The 26,514-nt window shown below is 43.5% G+C and overlaps 1 protein-coding gene across 1 annotated transcript in view; it reads left to right on the plus strand.

Annotated features, from left to right (window-relative positions):
- Positions 1-366: 366 nt before the first annotated feature.
- The window catches only part of C10H9orf152 (chromosome 10 C9orf152 homolog), a 231,624-nt gene continuing 205,476 nt past the window's right edge, over positions 367-26,514 (plus strand). The window contains 1 exon segment of the mRNA XM_078663211.1: positions 367-745. Within this exon segment, the coding sequence (XP_078519337.1) occupies positions 520-745 (226 nt within the window). The 5' untranslated portion in view covers positions 367-519.

The raw sequence follows: 26,514 nt of genomic DNA on the forward strand, positions 1-26,514 counted from the left end.
CTCTTAATAATCCATAAACCCAACTCCTTCACCCATTCATTCATACAACTATTTACAAAACCACACACAACAGAAATCAGCAAGACACTTTCACTGAAAAAGGCCAGACCTATCGACTTTCTCTGTGCTTGCTTTAGGTCACTGTAGCTTTTTGGGTTAATGTCAGCTTTGCAATGAAACGTGAAAACTGAAACGCACCCATTGTGTGTGTTCCTTTCCGCATGCAAGGCCGGTTTATATTTCGCTGCATTTACCTGGCGAAGAGTTGTGTGTTCAGCCCTATGTCAACAGCAGTCCCCGAATGGTACTTATCATTGTTTCTGAAGTAGGAAGCTCGGGCCAGTCTGATACGGTTTTGAAGGAAGCCTGACGCTCGCAAGAGAACAACCCCGGGGGCACGGAACACCGAGAGACGTTCAGGGCAAGCAGTGTGTGCCCGGCGGGAAAACTTACTTCGCTCAGATTGTTCCTGAATGTTCTTAACTTTATTTGCACATCGTAAACAAGCGGGGGGCGGAGATGGTGTCTTGCTGCTGTCTGCCTCTGCGTGCCTTGTGGGAGCAGATGGTGAAAGCCTGCAAGTGCATGGGACACGTTCTGTCGGTGAGTCACTCTCCGACGGAAGAGTCTGCTGCTGACAGCACCAGGAAGCTGAGCATCATGGATATAACCCAGCTTGAAGAGGAGTACCTCTGCAAAAAACAAAAACAAAAGCTGCAGACGCACATCATCGTGTATAAAACAGGTAGGCTGACTGTGGGGAGCGGGAAAAGGCGGCGACCGGGCGCTGTGGAAGGGGCGCGCGCACGGATTTGAAGCGAGGGAGAAACCATTGTGAGGCGCTGAGGTGGGGAACTCACTGTAGCTTCTGTAACAGAAACGCCGAGAAGCAGGGGATTTTCTTCCTGAAACGCTACGGAAAAGTACCTATTTTATTATTATTATTATTTGAGGAGCACGGATCTCTTTGGAGGGAACAGAACAGGCGATGCCAGCGTGAAACAGCAAGGAAAAGACAACATGTTTTACTTAGTTTACTATTCTGTATACCTTTGCAGTAATGAACTTTAAAAGCCAATTTATTAACAGGTACGTTGTCTTTAAAACACTGAGCAGCCTTAAAATTCCCAGCTTGAAACTCGTGCTTCTAGGCATGATATTTCCAGTGGTATAATGGAATCTGTTAGGTTCGTGCGGTCGAGAAAACATTGCGTGCGCTCAAATGATTTTCATCAACACACATCACACTTACTTGACTTTTCGAATGCATAGTTGTTGTTCTCGCCTGCATTTTTCATAAGAGTTTGTAAACTATGTGTACTATCATTACCAGTAGAGCTTGAAAATCTACTTTAATCATGTTTTTTTATCTCTGTTATTGTATGGGCAAATGGCTTAAAAATAAATCCTGTAAGCAAACTTGGGTTTACCGTAGTATACTAACAGAACACATGCCTCTTGTAAGTTGCTGCATATAGTTTTTAGGTAGAGCCTATTAGACAGTGCATGCCTGTCTATTGCGAGGCACATTGTTGCTTTCTGAGAACATAGAAGGGTTTGGAGCACATTCATTGCTTACCATTGGTTGACTTTCATTGTCACTCTCATTTGGTTGCTTCTTATTCGTGTCCTTGCTTGTCAAAGTAATGCTTGTCCCTCCCATGGAGCATTGCCCCTTTAGAACCTCTTTGATTGGCTGACCTCACTACTTCGACTGATGGCTTTTCAAGCACTCCTTTTTAGGTCTCGCCTGTCGATGCGCATGCGCATCGAGCTTGCGAGACTATGGGGGCTTATCCACTCTTTATCCAACTTGCAAGGAATCGTGGCGATTCCTTGCAGTGCACGAGAAATTGAAGGTCAATGCGCATGCGCAATGAGCTTCAAAGCGCGTGCACAAGCCCCCAGCCGCCTGCATTGCCTGCTCTCTCTGTCACAGCCTCCCCCAGCTCCGCCTCCTCACTTTTTGATTGCACGGCCGTTAGGCCGTGCCTCCCCTACTCTACTCCCCCCTCCTTCTCCACTCCCCCTCACGAGTGTCACGACGCACCTCCGGATCCGCCCCCTCCCCATTTTCTCTGCCTGCCATGTCGCGTCGCATTTCTCCTCCCCCCTCCCCCCAGCCGCCTGCCTTGCCTACTCTCCCGCCCCCTCACTTCTTGATTGCACGGCCGCTAGGCCGTGCCTCCCCTACTCTCCTCCTCCTACTCTCCTCCCCCCTCCCCTTATCTGGCCTTCCCTCCGTCTGTTCCCTCTCCCCGCTCCGCCCCCTCCCCTGCCCGCAGTCTGTTCGAGACTGACATCGGCGGATGTTGCCGAATCTACCAGGCGAGTGCAGACACTAGTATATGACACTCTGGGCATTCTTCTAAAGTGTTGTGTAAGTATGTCCCGATACTATTTAATACAGTAAGGGACATAACATGATTGAACTTTTTAGCCATACACACGACCTTTCTTTGAGCTGTTGTTTCTAATAAACTGGCACTAACGGTGGCTCTACGTTTAAAGATATCTAGATGCACTGCTGGCGCAGATACTAACACGCGCTATAGAGGGGTTTTCTTTAATTGGGTTAGTCACCCATTGTTACTGCTATGGACCCGCATTTCTCCTCCCCCCTCCCCCCAGCCGCCTGCCTTGCCTACTCTCCCGCCCCCTCACTTCTTGATTGCACGGCCGCTAGGCCGTGCCTCCCCTACTCTCCTCCTCCTACTCTCCTCCCCCCTCCCCTTATCTGGCCTTCCCTCCGTCTGTTCCCTCTCCCCGCTCCGCCCCCTCCCCTGCCCGCAGTCTGTTCGAGACTGACATCGGCGGATGTTGCCGAATCTACCAGGCGAGTGCAGACACTAGTATACGACACTCTGGGCATTCTTCTAAAGTGTTGTGTAAGTATGTCCCGATACTATTTAATACAGTAAGGGACATAACATGATTGAACTTTTTAGCCATACACACGACCTTTCTTTGAGCTGTTGTTTCTAATAAACTGGCACTAACGGTGGCTCTACGTTTAAAGATATCTAGATGCACTGCTGGCGCAGATACTAACACGCGCTATAGAGGGGTTTTCTTTAATTGGGTTAGTCACCCATTGTTACTGCTATGGACCCGCATTTCTCCCCCTCCCTCCCCCCAGCCGCCTGCCTTGCCTACTCTCCCGCCCCCTCACTTCTTGATTGCACGGCCGCTAGGCCGTGCCTCCCCTACTCTCCTCCTCCTACTCTCCTCCCCCCTCCCCTTATCTGGCCTTCCCTCCGTCTGTTCCCTCTCCCCGCTCCGCCCCCTCCCCTGCCCGCAGTCTGTTCGAGACTGACATCGGCGGATGTTGCCGAATCTACCAGGCGAGTGCAGACACTAGTATACGACACTCTGGGCATTCTTCTAAAGTGTTGTGTAAGTATGTCCCGATACTATTTAATACAGTAAGGGACATAACATGATTGAACTTTTTAGCCATACACACGACCTTTCTTTGAGCTGTTGTTTCTAATAAACTGGCACTAACGGTGGCTCTACGTTTAAAGATATCTAGATGCACTGCTGGCGCAGATACTAACACGCGCTATAGAGGGGTTTTCTTTAATTGGGTTAGTCACCCATTGTTACTGCTATGGACCCGCATTTCTCCTCCCCCCTCCCCCCAGCCGCCTGCCTTGCCTACTCTCCCGCCCCCTCACTTCTTGATTGCACGGCCGCTAGGCCGTGCCTCCCCTACTCTCCTCCTCCTACTCTCCTCCCCCCTCCCCTTATCTGGCCTTCCCTCCGTCTGTTCCCTCTCCCCGCTCCGCCCCCTCCCCTGCCCGCAGTCTGTTCGAGACTGACATCGGCGGATGTTGCCGAATCTACCAGGCGAGTGCAGACACTAGTATACGACACTCTGGGCATTCTTCTAAAGTGTTGTGTAAGTATGTCCCGATACTATTTAATACAGTAAGGGACATAACATGATTGAACTTTTTAGCCATACACACGACCTTTCTTTGAGCTGTTGTTTCTAATAAACTGGCACTAACGGTGGCTCTACGTTTAAAGATATCTAGATGCACTGCTGGCGCAGATACTAACACGCGCTATAGAGGGGTTTTCTTTAATTGGGTTAGTCACCCATTGTTACTGCTATGGACCCATATTAAAGTTTTCATTGTAAGCCATGTGGGGCAATATCACTGGGGGAGGCAAATGCAACTCGCTTTTTTTAGAGGATATTGATTCGAGAGCATGTCTTTAACAAACATTTCGAAGTCCCTCTTAGTTTCCTGGGGGGGCTTTCAGTCTGGACAAGGAGTTTTTAACCTCTAATATCTTGTAACTCTACTTTGTAGGCACAGGGGCCAAATAATACTTCAACTTACCCTGGATACAGGAGGGATCGGTTCTAAAGAAAGACATACACTGTGGTACCAGAACCTTACAGTTTTGTTTTAAATATCACCGATCATTGAACAACATACCTAGATAATACTGTATGTCATTTTGGTGACGTTTACCTCTGGGAACCTTTTGTAAATGAGGATACTATCTTGCTAACACTCTTACTCTGGACTATCTATACTCACAGGGCATCTGAGTTTCCCCAATTAGCCACGGTGTAGTATGATCCATTCTCTTACAAATATCCCTCTGCACCCTCAACCCCTCACCCTAACTCACCCTCAACCCCTCACCCTAACTCACCCTCACCCTCACTCACCCTCAACCCCTCACTCACCCTCACTCACCCTCAACCCCTCACCCTCAACATCAACCCCTCACTCACCCTCACCCACCCTCACCCTCACTCACCCTCACTCTCACTCACCCTCAACCCCTCACCCTCACTCACCCGCAACCACTCACTCACCCTCACTCACCCTCACCCACCCTCACCCTCACCCACCCTCAACCCCTCACCCTCACACAGTGCAATAGGTCTCGGAGCATTTGAGTTAGAGCTTTTAGAAATGTTTATGGCTTTTTTTTTTGTAATTCTTTAGCATTGGCTACAGGAAACAAAAATGCTAAAGATTTACAAAAAAACCCATAAACAATTCTAAAAGCACTAACTCTAATGCTGCGAGACCTATTGCATTTCCAATGCTTGTTTTCTTTTGTGTGAAGCACTCTACTAGATTAGGTGTGTTTTCAACCTGTCTCCCTCATGTAGGTCCCTCCACCTGTTTCCATGTTGTTCTCTGTTGAATGGCTGCTTTTTCCGACCCTCCTCCTTCTTGCTCTTGCCCAACTGCGTTTTCCCATTGCTTTCTTCACACTCTGTGCCCCAACTCCTGTGTTGCTTATGGTCCCACCCTCCCTCTATTGCCTTTGCGTGCTCTACCGCCCTACATCCGTTGCTTTCTCATCCCATCCCATGTAGCTTTGGCCTGACACCTACTTTCCTCCATGTTGCTCTGCCTTTCCCCCAAAATTTCCCCAGGTTGTTTTACCATTCCCCTAATCCTCCCTCTGGCTGCTTCCGCTGCCCTAGCCCACTTACAAAAATGCTTTTGCACGTTTTATTTTATTTGTAGTTACTAATCCAACTGGGATAAGTAACTAAAAAGAAAAAAGAATGTGTCACTCTGCACCAGCATGCAGGTGCCTACAAAATGGCGTAGGCAGCCGTGTCCAAGGCTTTTTTCTTTCACTTTAGCAATGCTGCACATAATGCTGCTGAATACGCGTATTCTATTTAAAACCCATCTCTTGATGCATAGAGCGCTACATCATTTTGTGTCTGGCTATTTGTCCTCCAGGATTTCCCCCTATAAACCTAAGAGAAACCTGCGCTCCTCAAATAACTATCTGGCCACCGTTTCAAGGGTCCGTCGCTCAAAGCTGCAGGGTGGTCCTTCACTCTTCTGGGACTTGTGGGTTGAAACAAGCTCCCCTTTGAGTTTCACCAAATGGAGGAAGGCAGGTTTTTAAGGAAAAAACTAAAAACCTGGCTTTTCGCTGAGTAGCCTATAAAAATGTCCTCATTATTCCCTTACACTCCACATAGCGCCGGGACACTCTTTTGGGTAGTTTCATGCTTAACAAATCCCTATACATTTTCTTTCCTAAGTCAATGCACATTGTCCCTCATTGACTACAGGTCACTGTGAATCATGCTCTTCAAGGACCCGATGCAATTGATCTTCTATAGCATGTCCCTCTTCAAGCCACTGGGAAGGGAAACTCCTTCCAATACCAAGTTGCTAGCTGGCATGGGCATGAGAGTGTTGGGGGCTCCTAGGGTCATGGAGTCTCCTTCTCGGAGACAATTTGACCCTCAGATACCTTCCTCTTCCACAGCTTTTCAGATAATTTGAGTTTTTCACGTCGGAGCAGTAAGCGAGACCTCTGTCCCTGAACAGAGTAAATACACAATAGATCTACAAAGCAATTTCTAAGGAGTGTGGGGTTTAATCTATAGAGTATATGAGGGTTTTAATCTCTAGAGTATATGAAGAATTTCTGAAGGATTAATTTATAAAAAGTATTTCTAACACTTATAGGTTGGTTATAAAAATCCAGCCTAAGCACATATGCATAAAAATCACAATAAGTAGTCAATAAATAAAAGCATAATCTGTGTTTGGTACAGAGCAGAAAAAGATACTTAATTTATATGAATTGTTTGTTCAATGCCACAGTTTTTCAATACTACAGCAAAAGTTCAAGATCAGTGTTTCCTAGAGTAACGGGTGACCATCACAGCGCACACCAGCTTGTGCCATATGAATGAATCAGTTAATTTATAAAACATGGCCTTAGTTGGTGTATCACCCACTCAACCGTTAATAGAACAAAAGTTCTTTTAAATCTTGTTTTAAGTGAGAGACATCCGTCTTTTTGGATGAAATCTGTGACTGAGTTCCTACACTGCCTACATATATGGACCCATAGGGATAAACCCATTTTCCTTAAAGGTATACTAGGTTTACCTCTGGTAACTTGGCTTGAGCAGTAAACAAACCTTCAGAAAAAGATATGAGGTATGTGACATAACTCACACAGTTAACAACTATACAGCGAAAGAAAAAAGAACTTGGAAAGCCTTGCGATTTATATTAAAATTAACAAAAATATAGTAACTATGTGATAACTAATAAAGGTTTTTTTGGAATAAGAATTCTCTAACCATCTTCTAGCAGGAATAAGAAAGATATTAAAAGTGTCAAAGTGAACAGCAGAGGGCCACAGATGATGAGCAATATTCACCAGAGCTCTCAGTGCTTGAGTACTCAAATATCCTAGGTTAGTTGCTAATCTTCTATGTTGGTTTTACAAGGATAGTGCAGTACTTCCTAAATATATTTTTTAAAATCTACAGGTCTTGTTCAAACAAATTCAGACGCAGTGGTGGCCAGCATGGCTCGCAGGTGGCAGGGCAGGAAGGGTGTCGCAGGAGGGGGGAGTCGCGCGGGGGGATTGGGGTACGCAATTTTAAAAAAAATAAACTGACCTTGCTGCCGGGTCCTGCGTTTGTGCTCCTGCTGTCCTTGTTTTGGAACAGGAAGCACAGCCAGGCCCCACTGACCAGTTGCTAAGCAACCAGGCTCCCCTGACCAATCATTGCGGCGTTGTGATTGGTCTGAGCGCCCTGAGAACAGGGAAAGTGCGCATGACTGGGTTGGGCAGCCCAAGAGGGCCACCAAACAGTCATTGCCCACTTAGGAGTGGGCAAATCACTCCTCTCCTGCCCTGCTCTGAGAGCAGAGCAACCCACCCACCCGCCTGCCCACAAAGCAGCACGAAACATAAAATGATAATAACTCAAAATTATAATCATTTTATGTTTCGTACTTTGCACTGCTTAAAAGCAGTGGGTTGACCCTCCTCCGCCATAGCTGAGGGTCTGCCACTGTTCAGACGCATGCAAAAAAAACACAGTGGGGTTACCACAAGATTCAATATTGGTTCCATGTCCTTCTAGTCCTCCATCTAAGCAATCAAATCATTTTTTTCCAGTGGACTCCTGGAACCTCCATCCTTTAAGTTTTGACTTGAGCACTTCGAGACTTCGAAGAAGTGCTCTTGAGCAGGATACCAACTCTGCTATCATTTAGAGTTAAATCAGATAAATGTTGTCTGCAATCCTGGTTCGAAGTCCTGCTGGACATACATTTAGATAAAGATCGATCAGTACAGGGCTGCTTGTATTTTATAAGGCACGCAAAGCCAAGCATTAAGAGACAGATGGCGTTCTATTCTAGAATTATAGTGATGATATATAGCACAAAATAGTTGACATCCTGTATATCAGCGTAAGGGCCCACAAGAGTGTGATGTAAGTCTCATGTCAACAGGACTGTCCCGAAACTGAAAGCAACACCATTTTAGCAGATATTGTTGTGGTTGGGTTGTAGTAATCAGAATACAAAGACGGTAAAAAGCAAACCTATAAAAAAAACCTCGAAGATCAGTAGGAACACCATTGCACTGCATGTTCACAGCTCTAGACTCCCCACCTCTCTGCTTCTAGAAGTCTCTTTCTTAGTTCGCTAGCTTCCCAGAGACCATGACTCTCAACTACCCTGCACCCCACCCTCCGCCCTCTCTCTGCCCTTAGGATGGATAGTTCTCTTTCTCACTGATACATATTTATACAGATCCTACCTAGCTCCATGTTTGGATGCTTCACTAGTTACTCTTTTACCCACTCACCCATTCCACCTTCCATACCCCAAAGCTTATCAATCTTCATACATGTCCAGCTCACTACCTCCACTGAACCACAGCGCACCAGCACTGCACTACCACAGCTTTCCGCACCCCTCCCCAGCCAACCATCCTTTACTTGCAACGGCATAACTCGCGTTATGCCCAGTCATCCATTTCACCCAGTCCCCACAGTGACACAAGAATCCCATTGTCAGAGCTCCTAATTTTGTTCTTTAATCTGTTTATTGAGATTTTTTACACATAAGAAAACATGATAGAAACAAGTATAAAAGCAACGAGTACCAGTTGGAACGACAGTTCATATCAATAAGAAGTACATAAAATCCTTACAACGATAGAAAAAAGCATCAGCGTGAGTAACGTGTCTCAGGAGTATACAGATACTTAGTGATTATACTTCGTACCTCCAACATTGTATATCAGCCATTACAGCCTGTCATTAATGCAATATCTAAGCACCATGCAAGAGCACAAATAGTTCTCCACAACATGAGAACTGTACATTTCTCGCTGCATCTTTCGGCTGAGCCATAAAGTCATGACCATTATGTAAGTAAACAGATTCATATAATAAAACTATATAAAACCACTCAGAAAAATCAACTGAGAAAACCAGTAAGGGTAATAAAGGAAGGAAGGAAGGGGGGCCTAAATGCATAGGAACGATCCGTTTATTAAGGCCACAGCAACCCACACTCAGTCCCAGACATATCAAACGCGATGGCACATTTCAAGGAACTATATCATCCGAAGTAAAGAAATGCACTAAGTGAAAAACTCTTTAATGAGTGGGATCACCATGCCCAGTATGTGAATTAACCTGATCAGAGTTGGATGCAATAGAAGAGTCTTCTGGAGTCGAAGCAACTTGTAATGCCGTCAGCATCACTCCCCATGCCGCCGAGATGGGATACTTGCGGAGTGCCAGCGTGTCCTCTCTTAGCAATAAAGTCGCCTCTGCTTTATCTCAATATAACATCGAGTGAACCCAGGCTGTGAGTGGAGGGGGATCAGTTGACTTCCAGCGACGGGTGACCAGCCGCTTGGCCACCGCCAACCCCAAGTATTGTCAGAGCCCCTTATGATGTGTTCCCCCCAGTGCCCAAATGTTCTGCTCTCAAGTTTGGCAGTCAATCCACTTTTCATTTCCTTATCCTTCTTTTCTTTTCTTTTTCTTCTCCGACTACTCATGTTCCTCTGCTGCCAAGTGATAGTCCGTTGTCCTACATTTGAATACTGAGGGACACTGTACCAATGATTATTTTTTTAGGAACTTTACTTTTCCTAGACCACTTGCTTTGCACATTCTAATGTAATAAAATTTTTACTGGTGCTTTTTTGTTTAGATTGTTAAGAATTAGCTCGTGTGAGAAAGAATAGATTTAAGTCTCATTCAGATTTGAGTTTACATATGCTGGAGGCCTAGGGTGGCTTTGTTTTCTCAAAGACTACATATTTTTCATTAAGTCACCCACCCAACCAAATAATTTAAATCAATTGGACCAACACAGCCTCATTAAGTTGTATCAAAGTCAGTTTTCGAACCTGGAGCTGAAAACCTAGCTAGTCTGAATCAGCATTTCATCGTTCTGAGGAAGATAAACTGTGCATTATTGAATAATAATAACATTTCTTACTATCAAAATTCCGAAATAGCAAATCTGTGGCAGTAAGTAGAACATCAATGTAAGTTATTGTTAAAGAAATTTGCCAGAACATTCCTTTCATTTTAAGACTTTATATTCATTTATTGTCCTTCAGCACGTTCTCTGTATCAGACATAAACACAAATCAAAAACAAAACTGAATACAAAGTTTCACCAACGACATAGCATTAAGAATGCGTCCTTGCTGACTAAACAGCTCAATATTACCTGGTTTAAAAAAAAATAGGAAGCGAAAGATGGTTAGTATAAACTCTATGCCTGATTCACAAAAGGACTTACGACTTGTAGTGTGAAGATTCCATCCCAAGTGGGGAAACTCCACCCCAAGTGTGGAGATTCCACCACAAGTGTAGTGACTCCGCCCGAGTGTGGAGACTCCACCACGAGTGCGGACTCTGCACTCAAAACTTTACGAGTTGTACGTCCCTCTGTAAGTCAGCCCCACTGACATTCCACTACAAAAACGGCTCTAAATTATTGTGAACGCTTTATTTGAAATCATGTGGTAGGTACCCTAGGGAAAAGTGTTCCTCCCTTTGTACCATATGACTAATCAAATGAAACATGTTCGGTTTTAATTGATAGCTGAGTATTTCATTTTTGGTGATTATTGCATAATTATCAATAAAGTTCAATACGAGTCATAACTAGCTTAACAACCTCCAGATTCCATATAACATTGCAAAAATCAGCAACAATTGATTCAAAACGTTTTGACGAGCAATATTCTCTCATAGCTAAACTGTAAATACACTAGTTCACATCAAATTGATAAATCACAAGATCATACATACCCCAAATATGTATATTTTGTGAATGGTACAAATTAGTTAATATTGTGTTCTAAAAAATATGCACTGCTTTACTTGTGCAAAGATAGACATTGGAGGTAATCGAAAAAGGTGCCCAAGACAGATGTATAATGGAAATCTTAAGATTATGTAAGGTAAATCTTTTAAACGCCTCAATTGTAACCCACCCTTTTTTAATGACGGTGAAAGGGTACTTTTTTATATGTTAAGCTAGCCATGCAATGTTTTTTTGTACAAAATGTGAGAATTGTGGATAGTTATGATTTTAAAAGTAGAATTTCATAATACAGTTCTGAACTTTAAAGCCTACTAAAAAGCCTCCTTTGCTTTTCTTAAATTCTTTTAATTGATTCTGATTTGTTACAGAGTTTATTGTGACCTAAATCCTACTAGTATTATTACACCATATATTGTCTAAGCGATACAACATAATTGTACCTACAACAGCCAGGAGGGCGCCAATTGGCCCCCTCCACAGTCCTGGTACTAATTGGTAAATACATTAGGTTTCGCCTATGTGATTGATAATATTTTTTGGGGGGAAGTTTCAAGTTGGCGAGCAGTTGCGTAATATAAGTTAAAGAAACTTTGTAAAAATCGTATTACTTGTTGTTTTTAGAAGTGCAATATATTGTGCAGTAGCTGGTGGTTATATAAAGCGATCATGTACCTTTGGGTGATGTTGTGAAAGCCATATTTATATCCACTGTCTGGATTATAAAGGGGATTGAATGGAGATGCGAAGTTCTGAATTCCATCGCACCACTGGCCTAGAAATCAAAAGAAAAGCAGTCTGTCAATATGTCCTTGCAGCTTCTCTACGTGAGATGTGGTGCTGTGCAGGCAAAACCTAATGAGCATTTGCAATGCAATAGGTCTCGCAGTTACGAGAGTTTCAGCTACTGGCATTGAAAATAACAATGCCTTTTATTTATGTTTAAAAAACAAAAATAAAAGGCATTATTATTTGCAATGTCAATAGCTCAAACTCGCGTAAATGCAAGACCTATTGCATTGCAAATGCTTGTTTCTCTTCTCTCAGCTCCAGTTAAAGCGATTTCTCAGCGAAGCTCACTACCAAAGCCCGTATTAATTAGAGGGCGTATGTGAAGTTCGGCCTTCCTCTCGGCAGTTGCAAACACGCACTGGTACCAGCAAGCAAGCACTGGCAAGTTTGTTGTTCCATGAAAGGTGCTGAAATGCAGAGGATTCTGATTAAGAGCCTAGAGCCTCCAGGTAACAGATGATATAATACACAGATTAAAGGACCTCTTCAGTTGATAGAACTGGCCTTTTAAAACACAGAGTTTGTCACAAACTTTGAGAAGAAACAGCATTTAAGACAAGTCACTATCAATGTTCAAATCATTATGATTTTAAAAAGTTCCATTTCAGCACGTGGGCCTCAAGGGAGAGTGGAGATGAATAATGTTCTTTTGGGTTCCCCTCAGTATACATATAATAATTATGTCAGAGGATGCACGAGTAGAATTTTGATACCCAAATTAAGAATTTCTCTGTTTCTTCTTGTAACTTCTCAAAGCTCCCTTTTGCTTTGAGGCTGGCAGGTTACCACTTTGATTGAACCTTGTGAGGATAGGAGGAGACAATGGACGCTTACTGATGCTCTGAACATTAGTAAAGTAAGATAAGTCTTCAGGTAAGAAGCAAGCCAAGTTCTTTGGAGAGCTAGGAAAAGCAGGGATGTATTCACTAAGGTTCAAAGTTTACTTGGGGAAAGAAATCTAATGGCATAGGAGCATATAGACGTTAGTGTAAAGTGCTCTTTGGGTTTGTATTATTTTGTGTAGGTGAAATAAGCGAAGTGAGCACAACATCAAATGATCAGACACCAGAGGAGGAGAAGGCTACCCTCTTCCAGTGGACAGAGAGGCCCATCAAAGAGTATGTGAAAAGCAGCAACCTGCACCCTAGCAGGTTCCCACCAAGGCCCGATATACAGCAATTAACATTTCTGCTCTAGGTCCATATATACTATGGATAAGCTATCTAGTGAGATCCCTCCAAGCACGTTATATAGAGGACTCAACATTTCACCATTAGGCTGAATGTGAGATAACATGCATCCCTGGTTGGAGTGCAGGTCAGGTAAAATCTTCACTACCCAGCTTTTTGGACTTGCAAGGGACTATGTTAGGGGCCTCAGGGTGGGCTTAGTGGGACATATAGCAAGCTCCCTCGCATGCAGGTCAGCCTCTTTTTGGGAAATCCTGTACACCTGGAAGCTTTAGTCTTTTATTTCAGTCCCGAACATCTGCCTAATATTGTTTTTCTTCTACTGTGGGCTTAAGGCTTGGGTTTTCTGGTTGTTACTTCTGACTAAATTTGCAGACTTTTTTGATGGAACAGGTCTGAGTTATTTGGGGTAAACCTTACTGCTGTTAGGGCATGTTCTGAAGAAATTAGGAATGATGAAAAATGTTGGATGGAAGACAGTACAGCTCAGTAGAGGCGGCTGTGGGCAGATAGGGAAGAAACTAGCTTTAAAATAGGATTACCATTGGGGAATAAGATATGGAAGGGGTCAGAAAATGTAAGGCCACTATAGGGTTTATTTAAGAGAGGGAGTGTGTGTGGGTGTATGAGTTTTTTATAAAGACAAAGGGAAAAATGTCAGGTCATAGTTTGCTTTATTCTTGAGCTGGGGGTTTTATTACACTGGACTTTCGAATTACCCAATACACTTTTCCATATACCTGTATTTGTGGTCATTTTTTGTACAAAAAATAAAACTCTTTAATATAGATTGCATGAGGGAATTAAATAAGACAGAAATTCAACCAGAGCCCCCCCCCCCCGTCTGCAGGATTTAGAAATGCCAGGCCCAACCATCGCAAATTAACCGCATGCGTGCGGCCGTTTTTCCCGCGGTATGCAGCATTTTTAGAATTACCGCGTTACATGACGAGCTCAGCTCGTCATCAGCACACGGTAGGTAACGCTGATGACGAGCTGAGCTCGTCATCAGCATGGAAGGGGTTAAGACATCATATCCAAAAACAGATAGGTCAAAATAATGGTTTGACGTTAGGGCTGCAGATTTCAACTTGAGCAATCACAAGTCTAATTCATGATTTTCTACCAAGAGGAAATGCGTGACCAACCAACAGATTCGGGAAACTTATGCAACGGCGACCCCATAAACCACTTAACAACAGTACAGAAGCACAACTTTTAGGCCTTTAACTGTCAGGATTATTGGGGACAGGCCACATAACATCAAATGCAGGCTTTAGAAAGACAAAACCACAACCCTATAAGGCGGGGTTTTAACTTTGCTCCTATGTTAATGTTATGTTAAAAAGTTTTATACCGCGCACGGTCACCAAATGGTTTCATGGCGCTCATACTCAGCAACATTTGTCCACTCGAACAACTGAGAATCCACAAAAAAGTTCAAATGGACCTGAAAATGTGCCATGCTCACATACACTGGGGAAGAAAGGATTTAGTGCAAACCTCACACTACAAGGGAACAGAAAAAGACTCCATGAGGCTCGAAATTTCACAATGGATGCCTTTCAGAGGCCTTAAACGAATGTATACTTTAATTGTTCTCTACTCACAGAACAGTGATTTGCCCCGTCCTTCAAAATGTAGTTGTTCACGTCATATTCGTGCATGTGCAACCAGAGGCGCACTTCCACTCTAAGTTGTCTTTGCAAGTCACCCTGTCTACACTGCTGCTTCAAACAAGCTGCAAAAAACATGCAATAGCTGCAGAACTAAAGCATGAACAAAAATCAATCGCATGTTTAAGGCCTGGTATGTACTGCTATTTATAACTGCTCCTGACCACAGGTCTAAGTTTTCCTAGTTCAGTTCCAAAAGACAGCTCACTTGCGCTTGGCCCAGCACACTTCATGCGCAGCCTAGGACAGGAAGTGGTGTGCCACCAACGCAATACTACAGGTATCACAACGAGAAAGTGCCAAAGTGAAACTCGCGTCATTCACACTTCTAAATGAGTGCATCAACGTGCTGAGGAACTAGCACAGATTGTTATGAACCGCACAAGCTGCAGCCAGCCACTGACATTCAGAGCTAATCAAAAATCTGATGGTGGTTGGTGCCCGTTCCAGCACCATCTCGACAGCTGTTTGTATAATCCTTTACAACGCAGCAATATTCCGCTCAGCCGAGGTGGCTTCTCTGTGCCCGAGATGGCTTCTCTGTGCCCGTGCGCATGTCTGATCAGATCCAAACTAGGAAAGTGAAAGCGTGCCATTTGCGCATTGTGCTCAAACGACGCGAGCCATACACGTGCACATCGCCTGCTGTACGCGTGCACATCTCCTGTCCCCCTTCCACCAAAAAATCGATGACAATAGATCTCGCCAAGTGTTCAGCGCATGCGCTGCATCGCTAGACGAGACCTAAAAAGGAGCAGTGGAAGAAAATATTTATGAGTGCATGCTCCAGAGGTGGGACAAACATGAGAAGAAGGAGGAAATGCACACACAGCTAACAAATAAGAAGCAATTAAATGAGAGTGATAATGAAGACTACCAATCAGTGGTGAGAAATGGGCGGGTCCCAAGCCCACTGTAAAATAACAATATGTCTTTCAACAGACAGAGCATGTTCTGTTTTAGGTGAGACCTAGAATGGAATGCTGAGCGAGGCAACTAAGCTTCAATAGGGCCTATTCATGAAGGATTTTTTTACTGTAAGATTCTCAAGTGCGGAGAAAGCCGTAGTGTTAAATCCTACTCGAGGGTTGCCCAGTGGGGGTACCAAACATGTACATTTGCTGGTATTTCTAAACTTCGATCCAACCTCTTTCCCTCTTGTAAAATCACACCACCCCCAAGTTTGTGGAGAAAAATGTTTCCTCTTACAGAAAAAAAAGTGGATAAAAAAAGTACGGTACGTAGAATTCCTTCCACACATGGGGAATGTAAACCCCTTGTCACATGCCATTCCCAGTAGTACACCCAGATACCAGCACCTGTCGCAGCTTTCCAGATGTATAACAGAGAATGTTTGTGAAAAGGAATACAATCATAATGTACGTTCAGGAAGAGATGACACCTCTGCCCATACCTTTACGTTTTTCCTCCTGAATAGCCTTTTTGGTTTTACAGAGCATCTGTATGTAGTTAAGAATGCCGAAGATAGGATGGTGACAGAGACAGAGAGTAGCCAGGCAGTGAGAAAGATTAATCAGAGAGGAAGAGGGTGGCAGTGGTCAGAAGAGAGGGAGAGTACTGAAATCAGGAGAGTAAGTGAAGACAGCAGACAGGCGAGGCTAAAGTGACTACAAAGGCGAAACGATGGGAGGACTTAAGCAGAAGAAGTGAGACGAACTAAATGAGGAGAGGGGCTGAAGAACTCAACTGAAGCAGTTGTAGATGGGATAGAGGAAAGGTGCAGACAAGAGAGCGGCGAGAGGGTTGCAGACAGGAAAGGAAGAGAGGGCTACATACAGGAAATAAGTAAAAGGTTAAAGGCAGGAGAGAGTGAAAAGATACAGACAGAGGGGCAGAAGACTCCTGAGGGTAAAGACGTGCGGGGACTGCTGAGGAGACAAATGGGGGCAGGAGATGGGACAGGAGAGAAGGCTGCAGGAACACTGAGGCTTGGAGAGAGTAAGAGACTGGATATGTTGAGAGGACTGCAGGCAGGAGAGGTTTGCTTCAGTATGTTTTTAGGCAGAAGCAGGTGAGTGGGGTTCTGCCTGGAATGCTGACAATGTGAGTCCTTCAGACAGGAGAGGGATAGAGGCCCCAAGTCAGGAGAAGACGCAGAGACTGTAGACAGGGAATGACGAGAGGTCTGCAGACAGGGCAAAGTGAGAGAGGGCTGCCTCAATCAAAGGGTCCAAGGGCTGCAGAGGAATGGGAGTGCCGCAGAAAGGAGTGGGTGAGGGGGCTGTCAAAGTGAAAGGGTGAAAGCACTGCAGACAAGGTAATCAACCAAAGCATTACAGTACTACACAGCAATCAAACAGGATACAACTTATTGTGGGAACGGTTAAATTGAGAAGCGAGCAGCCATGCTGTAATGTGTTTGTGCAGGAGCATGCATTAGGAAGAAGCTCACCAATGGCTGTGAATGATAGCAGATCAGGAATGAATTTAGCAAGGTGATTGGTCATTGTTCTGGTTTTTTTGTTGTAAAAAAGGATATTGGATAATGAACTATCGACACAGTATGTCATAGCACACTCGACACAGTATGTCATAGCACACTCATACAACGCCTCAACAACGTCGGAATACAAGGAAAAGCTCTGGATTGGATCATCTCGTTCCTCGCCGGAAGAACCCAGAGAGTCCACCTCCCCCCATTCAAATCAGAGGCCACCGAAGTCATCTGTGGTGTACCACAAGGATCTTCACTCAGCCCCACCCTCTTCAACGTATACACGAGTCCCCTCGCATCCATCGCGCGCCAACACAACCTCAACATCATCTCTTACGCAGACGACACCCAGCTGATCCTCTCCCTCACCAAAGACCCAAACACTGCCAAAACCAATCTACACGAAGGAATGAAAGAAGTAACAGAATGGATGAAGAATAGCCGTTTAAAACTTAACTCGGACAAAACGGAAGTCCTCATCTTAGGATCATCCCCCTCTGCCTGGGACGACTCATGGTGGCCACCGGCCCTGGGTACAGCACCCATACCTACAGATCACGCACGTAACCTGGGCGTCATCCTAGACTCCTCCCTCTCGATGACCAGACAAGTCAACGCCGTCTCATCTTCATGCTTCAACATCCTACGCATGCTCAAAAAAATCTTCAGCTGGATCCCCACCGAAAAAAGAAAGACAGTCACCCACGCACTGGTCACCAGCCGACTGGATTATGGAAATACCCTCTAGGCCGGGACCACAGCCAAACTACAGAAAAAACTACAAGGCATCCAAAACGCCTCAGCCAGACTCATACTGAACATTCCCCGTCATGCTCACATTTCCGGTCACCTGAAGGATCTCCACTGGCTCCCCGTCAACAAGAGAATAACGTTCCGTCTCCTCACCCACGCACACAAGGCCCTCTACGACCTAGGACCCGAATGCCTCAACACATGACTGTCCTTCTACACACCCACCCGCCAACTACGATCATCCAATCAAGCCCTCGCCGCAATTCCGCGCATCCACAGATCCACCATGGGAGGAAGATCCTTCTCCTACTTAGCGGCCAAAACCTGGAATTCTCTCCCCACTCACCTCCGACTTACACAGAACCACCTCTCCTTCAGAAAGCAACTAAAAACCTGGCTATTCGACAAGTAATGCACCCACCCTCCCTCAAGCGCCTTGAGACCCTCTGGGTGAGTAGTGCGCTATACAAATTCCTGAACTTGAACTTGAACTATGATGGATACCTGAAACGAAGAGGAATTTGTGCCCTCCTGTTAAGATATATGGGATTCTTTGTTGGGTGGGAGCTACTCTCCCCTGTTGATTTACATGAATGTGTGTTGTATTATGATTAAGAAATTAATCCTCGAGTATTAAATGTATGTTTATTATAGTGCTGCAAAAAAACAAAAAAAGAAAGAAGCTCACCGAGCTATGGAAATGCAGAGTTCAAAGAATGCCGACCAGAGAACGGCAAACAGTTAATCCAAATAGCCGCACACAGTGGAACAAGTTGCAAGGCAAATAAGCCTGTCAAAACACTCAGCATATACTCACTGGCATTTATGTTGTCACACAGTCTGTTTTCATTTTGAAGCAAGCGCCAGCCTCTGATGTAGCTTTAGCACTAGAGTGGGCGCCTGCTTCGGCCCCAAGGGGACTGGTGGGTGTGCGTTGCCCTGGGAGGACTGATAAGTGCTGTTGCGATTGGAGCATGCAGCACCTTGTTTCATGAACGCTTTTAATTCTAGTGCAGCCACGGTGAACAAACATGAAGTGCTGTGCAGCAAGGTGCACACTGGAGAGCACAAGTGCTGTGCAGGCAAACGCTTTGGAAAAAAAACTCGCAAAGTGAATGATCAGAGTCCTTTGTTGATGGGAAACTGATATGGAAGAACAGGAAATAGAATACCTACAACCAATAGAAACGAGGTAAAGTAACGTGGAAAGTAAAAGGACCGAAAAGAAGTGAAGGCGGGATGTAAGTCCCTTTTAAGATATATTTAATACAATAGACTTCACAAGCGTAGTGCAAGCGGTGTGCAGGCAAAACCTAAACATGAATAAAAGGTACAAGGAAGCAGTAGTCCAATGTCAGATCAGTATGGCACTGGAGAGTGACACGGAATTGAGGATATTCTAGAGATGGTGGACAGTGGATCAACCAGTGGCCATTCACCCCAGACTACTCTAGCCGGGTGAGGTGCCTGTAATGTAATGCTACTGGGTGGTTGTCGACTACAGTCAGCTTCCTGGGGTTAGTCAAAAAGTTGTAGGGCTCTCAGAAGGGGTGGTTTGAAGCAGGAGTATTCAGTTTGAGAGAAATAATGAATTATTGGTGACCATCATGCTGTGAATTTTCACTTTGTCTGTGATGGGTTATGCGTCACCCGTTTCTAAGACCTGCTATAGTTTGCTTAATCTGAGGGTTGTCTTTCAGTTCCTTTCTTTTAACCATGTTCTGGTCTAAAACTGCTCTTTCAAATGCATATCCCAATTTTATTGTACTTATCACTTGCATTCATTTGGTGAAGTAAACAATGGGAAATCACCAAACTACTATTGCCCCTCTAATATTATTGTTAGTTAAATTAAAGTGTCAAATACGATGATTGACAAGACACACTTCTGGCATAAATTGTCTTTTAATGCTTAAACAACTGAGCTGAAGTTTTATATTCACTATAGCCGCCTCCCTCTCATTCTTCATCTCTACTACAAATCGTCTTCTATCTTTGCTGTTATTTCTCATGCTATTCCAGTCACCCCCCACCCTGGGAAACCTTTTTTACCCTACAGAAGACATCCTGAGAATCTCTTCACAACTGATATTTCCAACGAAATCTCCCTTGATCCTAAATTCTCCTCCCCACTAGCTAGAGGACTCATTAACCCCAGATCTGCAATTCTAATTGTGCCAACATTCATTGCACTCCATTCTCAGTATTCTTTTCCTGATTAAAAACAGTCTCAACCAATTCTCTCATCTCCTTACAGAATTTCTCGTCCCACCAAACTTTGGCCCTCATTACGATGGTGGTCGGTCGGACTGCCGACCGCCTTCGTATTGGGCAAGTGACTGTCCGACAATGAATCAACGCTCCCACCCAACCTATTACGATTGTGCCTTTTTCTACAGCGGAGTTTGCAGCACAAGCCGCAGTAGAAAAAGGCACTTGTGAACATCCATACATGGTACCATGCGGTGCCTAGCACACGGTGCATGGATGTGTGGGGAGTCACTACATGTGCTCCCCATTCCACTTAGCAGAGGCCCATGGGGGACGGGGTTCTTGCATGGGGCCCCCAAAGTCTGTTTGAAAGGATTCTGACAGCCGCTCCGATGGGATCTTGTCAGAGGCAGCGATCTTTCCCCCGATCTCTACGATCCGACCGTCAGTATTGTAATCCGGAGTCAGGCCAATAGCCTGTATGTCAGGTGTACCGCCACCAACGTCCTGTTGGTGGCGGTCTGCCCGCCATGGTAATGACGCCCTATGTCACTGTTAGCGAGGATCGCCAAAAAATATCAAGGACAGTATTGCTATCACCCACTAAAGTAATCCATCCTGTTAACTTGTTGATTCAATTCCTTTTTTCTCTTTTGAATTACCTCTGCTTTACGAAACAATAAGAAGCTGAGACGTGTCGCTATTTACCTCACTGCTGTGAAAACCCACTCTTTATTAAATGACCATATAAAACTCAACACCTAGAACCTTCTCCCATTTGACACCATGTTTTTGGGGGACTTTAATATTTGACGGGACACATTTGATGATCAATTCCTATCATCTTGAACTGGTCTGACCACTTCCTTAATCCTTTCTCTTAGGTTCCTGTACCATTACTATTCACACTCAAACCAAATAAGAGCAGACATGATGTCATGACTACTAGAAAGAAATAATCTTTACCTTTGTCCTTCCACCTGTCTCTTGTAAGTTTTAACCTCTTCTTTCAAACATCATAGCTATTGTTGAGGATTTAATTCCTCTCTCTAGAAAGCCTTTTACAAAACCAAGGCTTCCATTTAATTCTCATCAAGTCTCAGCCTCAAAAGACACTGTACTAGAAGCTCTAAAAGGCTGTTGTGAGTCACGAAAACTCTTACCTCACTTACCAAGCTCAACCTCAAATTGAAAAGCTACATTTCCTTCATCCTCTCAGCTAAAGCAGCTTGTCTGAATCCTCAAATGAACCTTTCCAAAAATAGACCGAAGAAATTGTTTAAAATAATTAAATCTCAAAAGAATGCCTACTGGTGCAACCAGATATAATTAATTCATCTACTTCTTCTCCAACTGAAAAAATAAATCAAAGAGGAAACTCAACATCTGTAAGAATATATTAAATCAGAGCTATATAGTTCAATATAACCACTCATCTCCAAACAAATCTCTCATTGGATCTTATTTTCCTTAATCTCTTAGATACTTTCTTTTCTGCTGCCTTAGATAGCAAGCCCTCCCCATACTCTGGAGACCCAATCCCTTCCCCCATTCACAAAGGCTTTATTCAAGTCCTTCTGCACCATTGGTGGCCTTACAAATGAATCTCTTCAAAATGGTGTTGTACTGAACTTCCTTAAACCTAGAGCTAGTAATATTACTTCAGAGGATTCAAATAGTGCATCTTTTATTATGCCGTTGTCAGTTTTTGATTGTAGTTTGCAAGGTCAATTATGCTAATACTTAACTTGGGTTCTACGAAATCATTTATTTATATTATCTTTCTCCTCATTGCTGCTTTGCAAGAACATTATTCTTTAAGCTGACCTTATAATCTAATTTGTTGTTTACATTCTATTGTTTGTTGCTTATGTCAACACCCCACGAATAGCGAAGTTTCCCTCTACTGTAATATCATGGCTGACGTTGTAATTTTCGGAAAAATATGTCTGCTGTCTTAACACAGTCAAAGCATGGTGACTTTCTGCCACCTGCATCACCTCTTCTCTGTAGAGCAGTGAGAAGGTCGGTTTAATGCCTGAAATGTAAATGGAACGGGGATTGAGGCAAAGACAATTGCACCTATCCTTAGTAATAATTTGCCTAAACATGTGAGGTGCTAAGGACCTGAGATCCAATACCCCTAGAGCTCCTGAGACACAAAGTATCTCCAAATTTTATAAATAACACAATGGTCCAGCACACTACTTTCAATCAAAGTTTACAAAAAAGTGATTGATCTAATACGACCATTTGTAGTTTACATTTCAAAACAGAACAGAACAAAAGAATAGTAGTTCAGCAGAGTTGTTCCTTCAAAATCTTTATTGATGTCTTCTTTTTTTCCACAAGATAAAAAGACTACGGTCTTTCGTCCTCTCGGACTTCTTCAGGGCAAAAAACACATTGTCCGGAAATCTTTACTATATCCTTTCATTTACGTGGTTTTCTCCTTCTAAAACCTGGTGTGAAGCAATTTTATTTCAGACCATCAGTAAGCCGGTGTGGTTAGTGTGGCGTCGCTAACCACGCCGGCTTACTGATCGTGGGGTCCATCTAGAGGTAGCATGTGCCCAGGTCCTGGGCACATTTAAGTAACTGGAGAATACCCTACAAATTCTACCCAGGAGAGACAAAAGACCAGGTTTTGGTGGTACGGTTAAGCAATTAGAAATGCTGTATAGAATGTATTCTGGAGTGACATAAGCTGAAGTAATGGGGACCAAGTAAGTCATCCAGAGAAGCTATGTGGCATTTACCCAAGATCAACGTTTGCCCAAGTTCTGGTCACTGTTAATCAACCAGGGAAAGCTATATGGAGGCAATAGAAGAGTGAATTAGACTGAGTCATAACAGTTAGCAATCACAGAATGCTATCTGGAGTCGAACCTGTAAGAGGAGAGAAGCAATCATTATATGGTCCGCCACAATCTAGATTACGAGAGATCCAAGACTGGCCAGGAGAAAATCATATGGACTTTATACTTTCAGATGTGATACAAGATCTTTCAAGTAAACCCAGGGATGTCCTAGCCTAGCTCCTCCAAAAAAATAATCATGGACATTCCACAAATGTTTGGTAATATGATTCTCCAGTTAACTATATTAAGACTTATTTCATGGCCTGTAGTCTGCCATTGTAGCATAATACAATTACAGAGGTCAGCTGCAACAGTCTAGTTTTCAGTGCCTGAACCCCCTCTTCCCCTACGTTGTCCCCCTCATGTGAGTTAAATATCACATCCATGAAAGTTCTTTTCAGATCCTTGAGGCCACGAAAACGTTTGCCCCATCTCTAATATGTTTAGATATTTAAGAAACCCGGGAATGTATTTGCTGTAGCAGATTAGTTGGTTATTTGTAAGCTTTGGCCATACACAGTTGTGTGATTCCAGTAATTTGTCTTTATCTCCATGTGCTTCAAATTGTATGGATGCGAACATTAGTGTGCCGCAAGCCAAACATTTGTGTTTGACACTCAGTTTGTTCCACAATACCTGCTATCTACAAGATCCTTCTGGTCTGATAACACTTATAAACCATGACCCCAGCTGCCACCTCTGAGCCAAACATAAACTTTATAGAAGGCATTGAGGTTTAGGTAAGCCTAAGGTGGAAGGTTGGACTTTCTCTTTCCAAGTGGCAACTCTGGATCTAAATGTGAACTATTTTTCGAGGGGTCCCATGATCTCCTGGACTGAGTATGGCTCTGGGCACCTGCAGCAAGCACAGGAGTTTGCTACCCATCTTTCCCTCTGATCCAGACCGTAATGGATCTGCCCTGTAGGCCCTTTGATGCATATATAAATGGTTGACCTCTGATTCTGAAAGCAAATATGTTAGTATATTTGTGGTAATTAGTTTTCTGTTACTCTGCCCTTTTAATTCAGTGAATCATGTGGGAAAACCAGGCTAACATTTAATGCAGCGCTTCACAACCTGTTGGTTCAAGAATGAACGTGACTGGTGCTGTACTGTGAAATCTTAAAGTAACTTGCTCAATGCTGTCAACATGAATCAGGACTACTGCCCCAAAATTTATGTACATAGACGTACACTTGTTTCTTGAAACCTGCAAGAAATACGTACATAAGGGAACAAACTCCAGATTCGCAATCTATGTACCATACATGGTGCGCCAGATCTCTTGTCTAAATGTAAGTGCCGTAAAACACAACACGTGTTATTGACGAACTAAATCAGATTAATCTCATACGTATAAAAATAAGCAATTTCATGGAAACATATCACTAGTAACAGATCTATATGTATTTTGGAGCAGCATGGGCTTAAAATGCATTTTTAGAAAACAATTGCTGATTCTCCTAGCCAGTTGGTGAAGGAGAGTAAACGAAATACCCAATAAGCCTGGTCCCTTGTGCAGGAGATAAGCACACAAAGGACAACATATATTGTGAACAGGTGTAGTCCTTAATTAACTTCCTATTTTATCGATGACTACTGTTATATTTAGTGAAAGAAACTGGATATAAAAAGAAGTACAGTGCCATGACGTAACTACAGAACTTTCTTCTTCAACTGCTTTTCATGTAAAACACAAATGTCCTCAACCTGAAACATGTTCATCCTTCCCATAAGTCTTAGATATACTGCTTAATGCTACTTAGTTACTTGAGACTGTCACATAAAAAACAAACATCCTGTTAATCCTGTTAATAGGGCGGGTTACATCACAGGAGTTGAGATAATATTCATCTCCTTTATATTTAATACAACAGGACTCTCATTTACCAACTGGCTAGGAGTATCTGCAATTTCAATACAAGACAGGAGGCTCTAGTATGCAAGTTCAAAACATATCTACAGCTCTACTTGCTGCATGTTGAAACCGCTTGCAGTAAAGGGTTTGAAATGTAGACACCCCACACAGTCTTGTTAAGGTCCTCCAACCTGGCTCCAGGCTAAAGCGTTTTCGACGCCATTGCACCTGGGGTTGACTGGTCTCCAAAGTGCTCCATATCCACAACCACTAGGGATATAACACCTTTAGCTCATCCACTTAGATCAGCCGCAGTAAGAAGTTACCAGAAAATAATAACTGCAGGGCAAATGTTTTCAAGTTCTCCATTACTTGTACATACTGCTTGAGGTATCTCAGCGCACATAACTTAGGATGCAAAGGAAATGCTGGACACACTATGGCAGTAGATGCAGTCTTAGTATGCCTTATGAATAATAGTAAAATCAACCCCACTGGAGAAAAATATTTCAAGGAAATGTCCAAAGATCTAACATCTGATACTCTCCTAAAAGCAACTAAGCATTAAAACATGACCAGCTTGGCAGATTATAACTTTAATGACAACTTTTCGTATTCCTCCCATGAGTGAAAAAGTTGTAAAACTATATTATTAGTGTACATTGTTCAGGTTTAGGAAGCTTTGAATATCTCATTCTTTTTAACAGACTACATACCAAAGGGTGTTCCCCAAATGATTTACCTTCAATATTCAATACCCATTAACCTGTTGCCCACGGCGCTAATTCCTCCGTGGTACGGGCATTTAATCAGTGGGCGCGGTTTGGACGCCCCCTGGCTGTCTCCCGCACCCGCCCACCGTCACGTGGGACTGCTGGGGGCCATCCTCAGCATTGAACGGGTTAATAGTGCTACATGTTTTCTGTCCATTAGCCAGTGGAGAGAGGATGTGGAGTTCATGCTCGAACCAGGTTCGAGTCTCGACATTCTGTGATTTTGGGTAAATTGCTTAATGTCCCAATGCCTTAAAAAAAAAATTTGACCTTGTGTAATGTGTAATTTGTGCTAATGTAAAGCGCTCCAATATCTTTGGGACAAGTTCTCACTATATAAAACAATAAAAATGGCAAGCATTTGCAATGCGGTAGGTCTATCATTTACAAAAGTTTGAGCTATTGGCTTTGTAAATGGCAATGCCTTTTATTTGTGTGTTGTTTTTAAAACATATAAATAAAAAGCATTGTCATTTACAATGCCAATAGCTTAAACTCTTGCAAATGTGAGACCTATTGCATTGCAAATGTGTTTGGCGCAGTGCTATAAAGAATTTTTTTAATGTTAGGAGAGAGAGTATCCTGCCTGCTTTAACAGGCAGGACAAAGCTATTTGAGAAAATAGTGCTTGGAGGCTGTAATTAAAGCTTATCAAGTAACAACACACATAACAAGGGATATCCTCATGGAAGGATACATAGTGAGCCAAGCCATTACTAAGGAGGGACTACTAAGCCTATTGACCAATAAAAAGCCACAGTTTACAGTGGACAATGAGACAAGCCAATGAAAAATACGGGCGGAGAGTGGGCGGAGCTTCA

Source organism: Lissotriton helveticus, chromosome 10, assembly GCF_964261635.1.
Source record: "Lissotriton helveticus chromosome 10, aLisHel1.1, whole genome shotgun sequence".
NCBI lineage: Eukaryota > Metazoa > Chordata > Amphibia > Caudata > Salamandridae > Lissotriton > Lissotriton helveticus.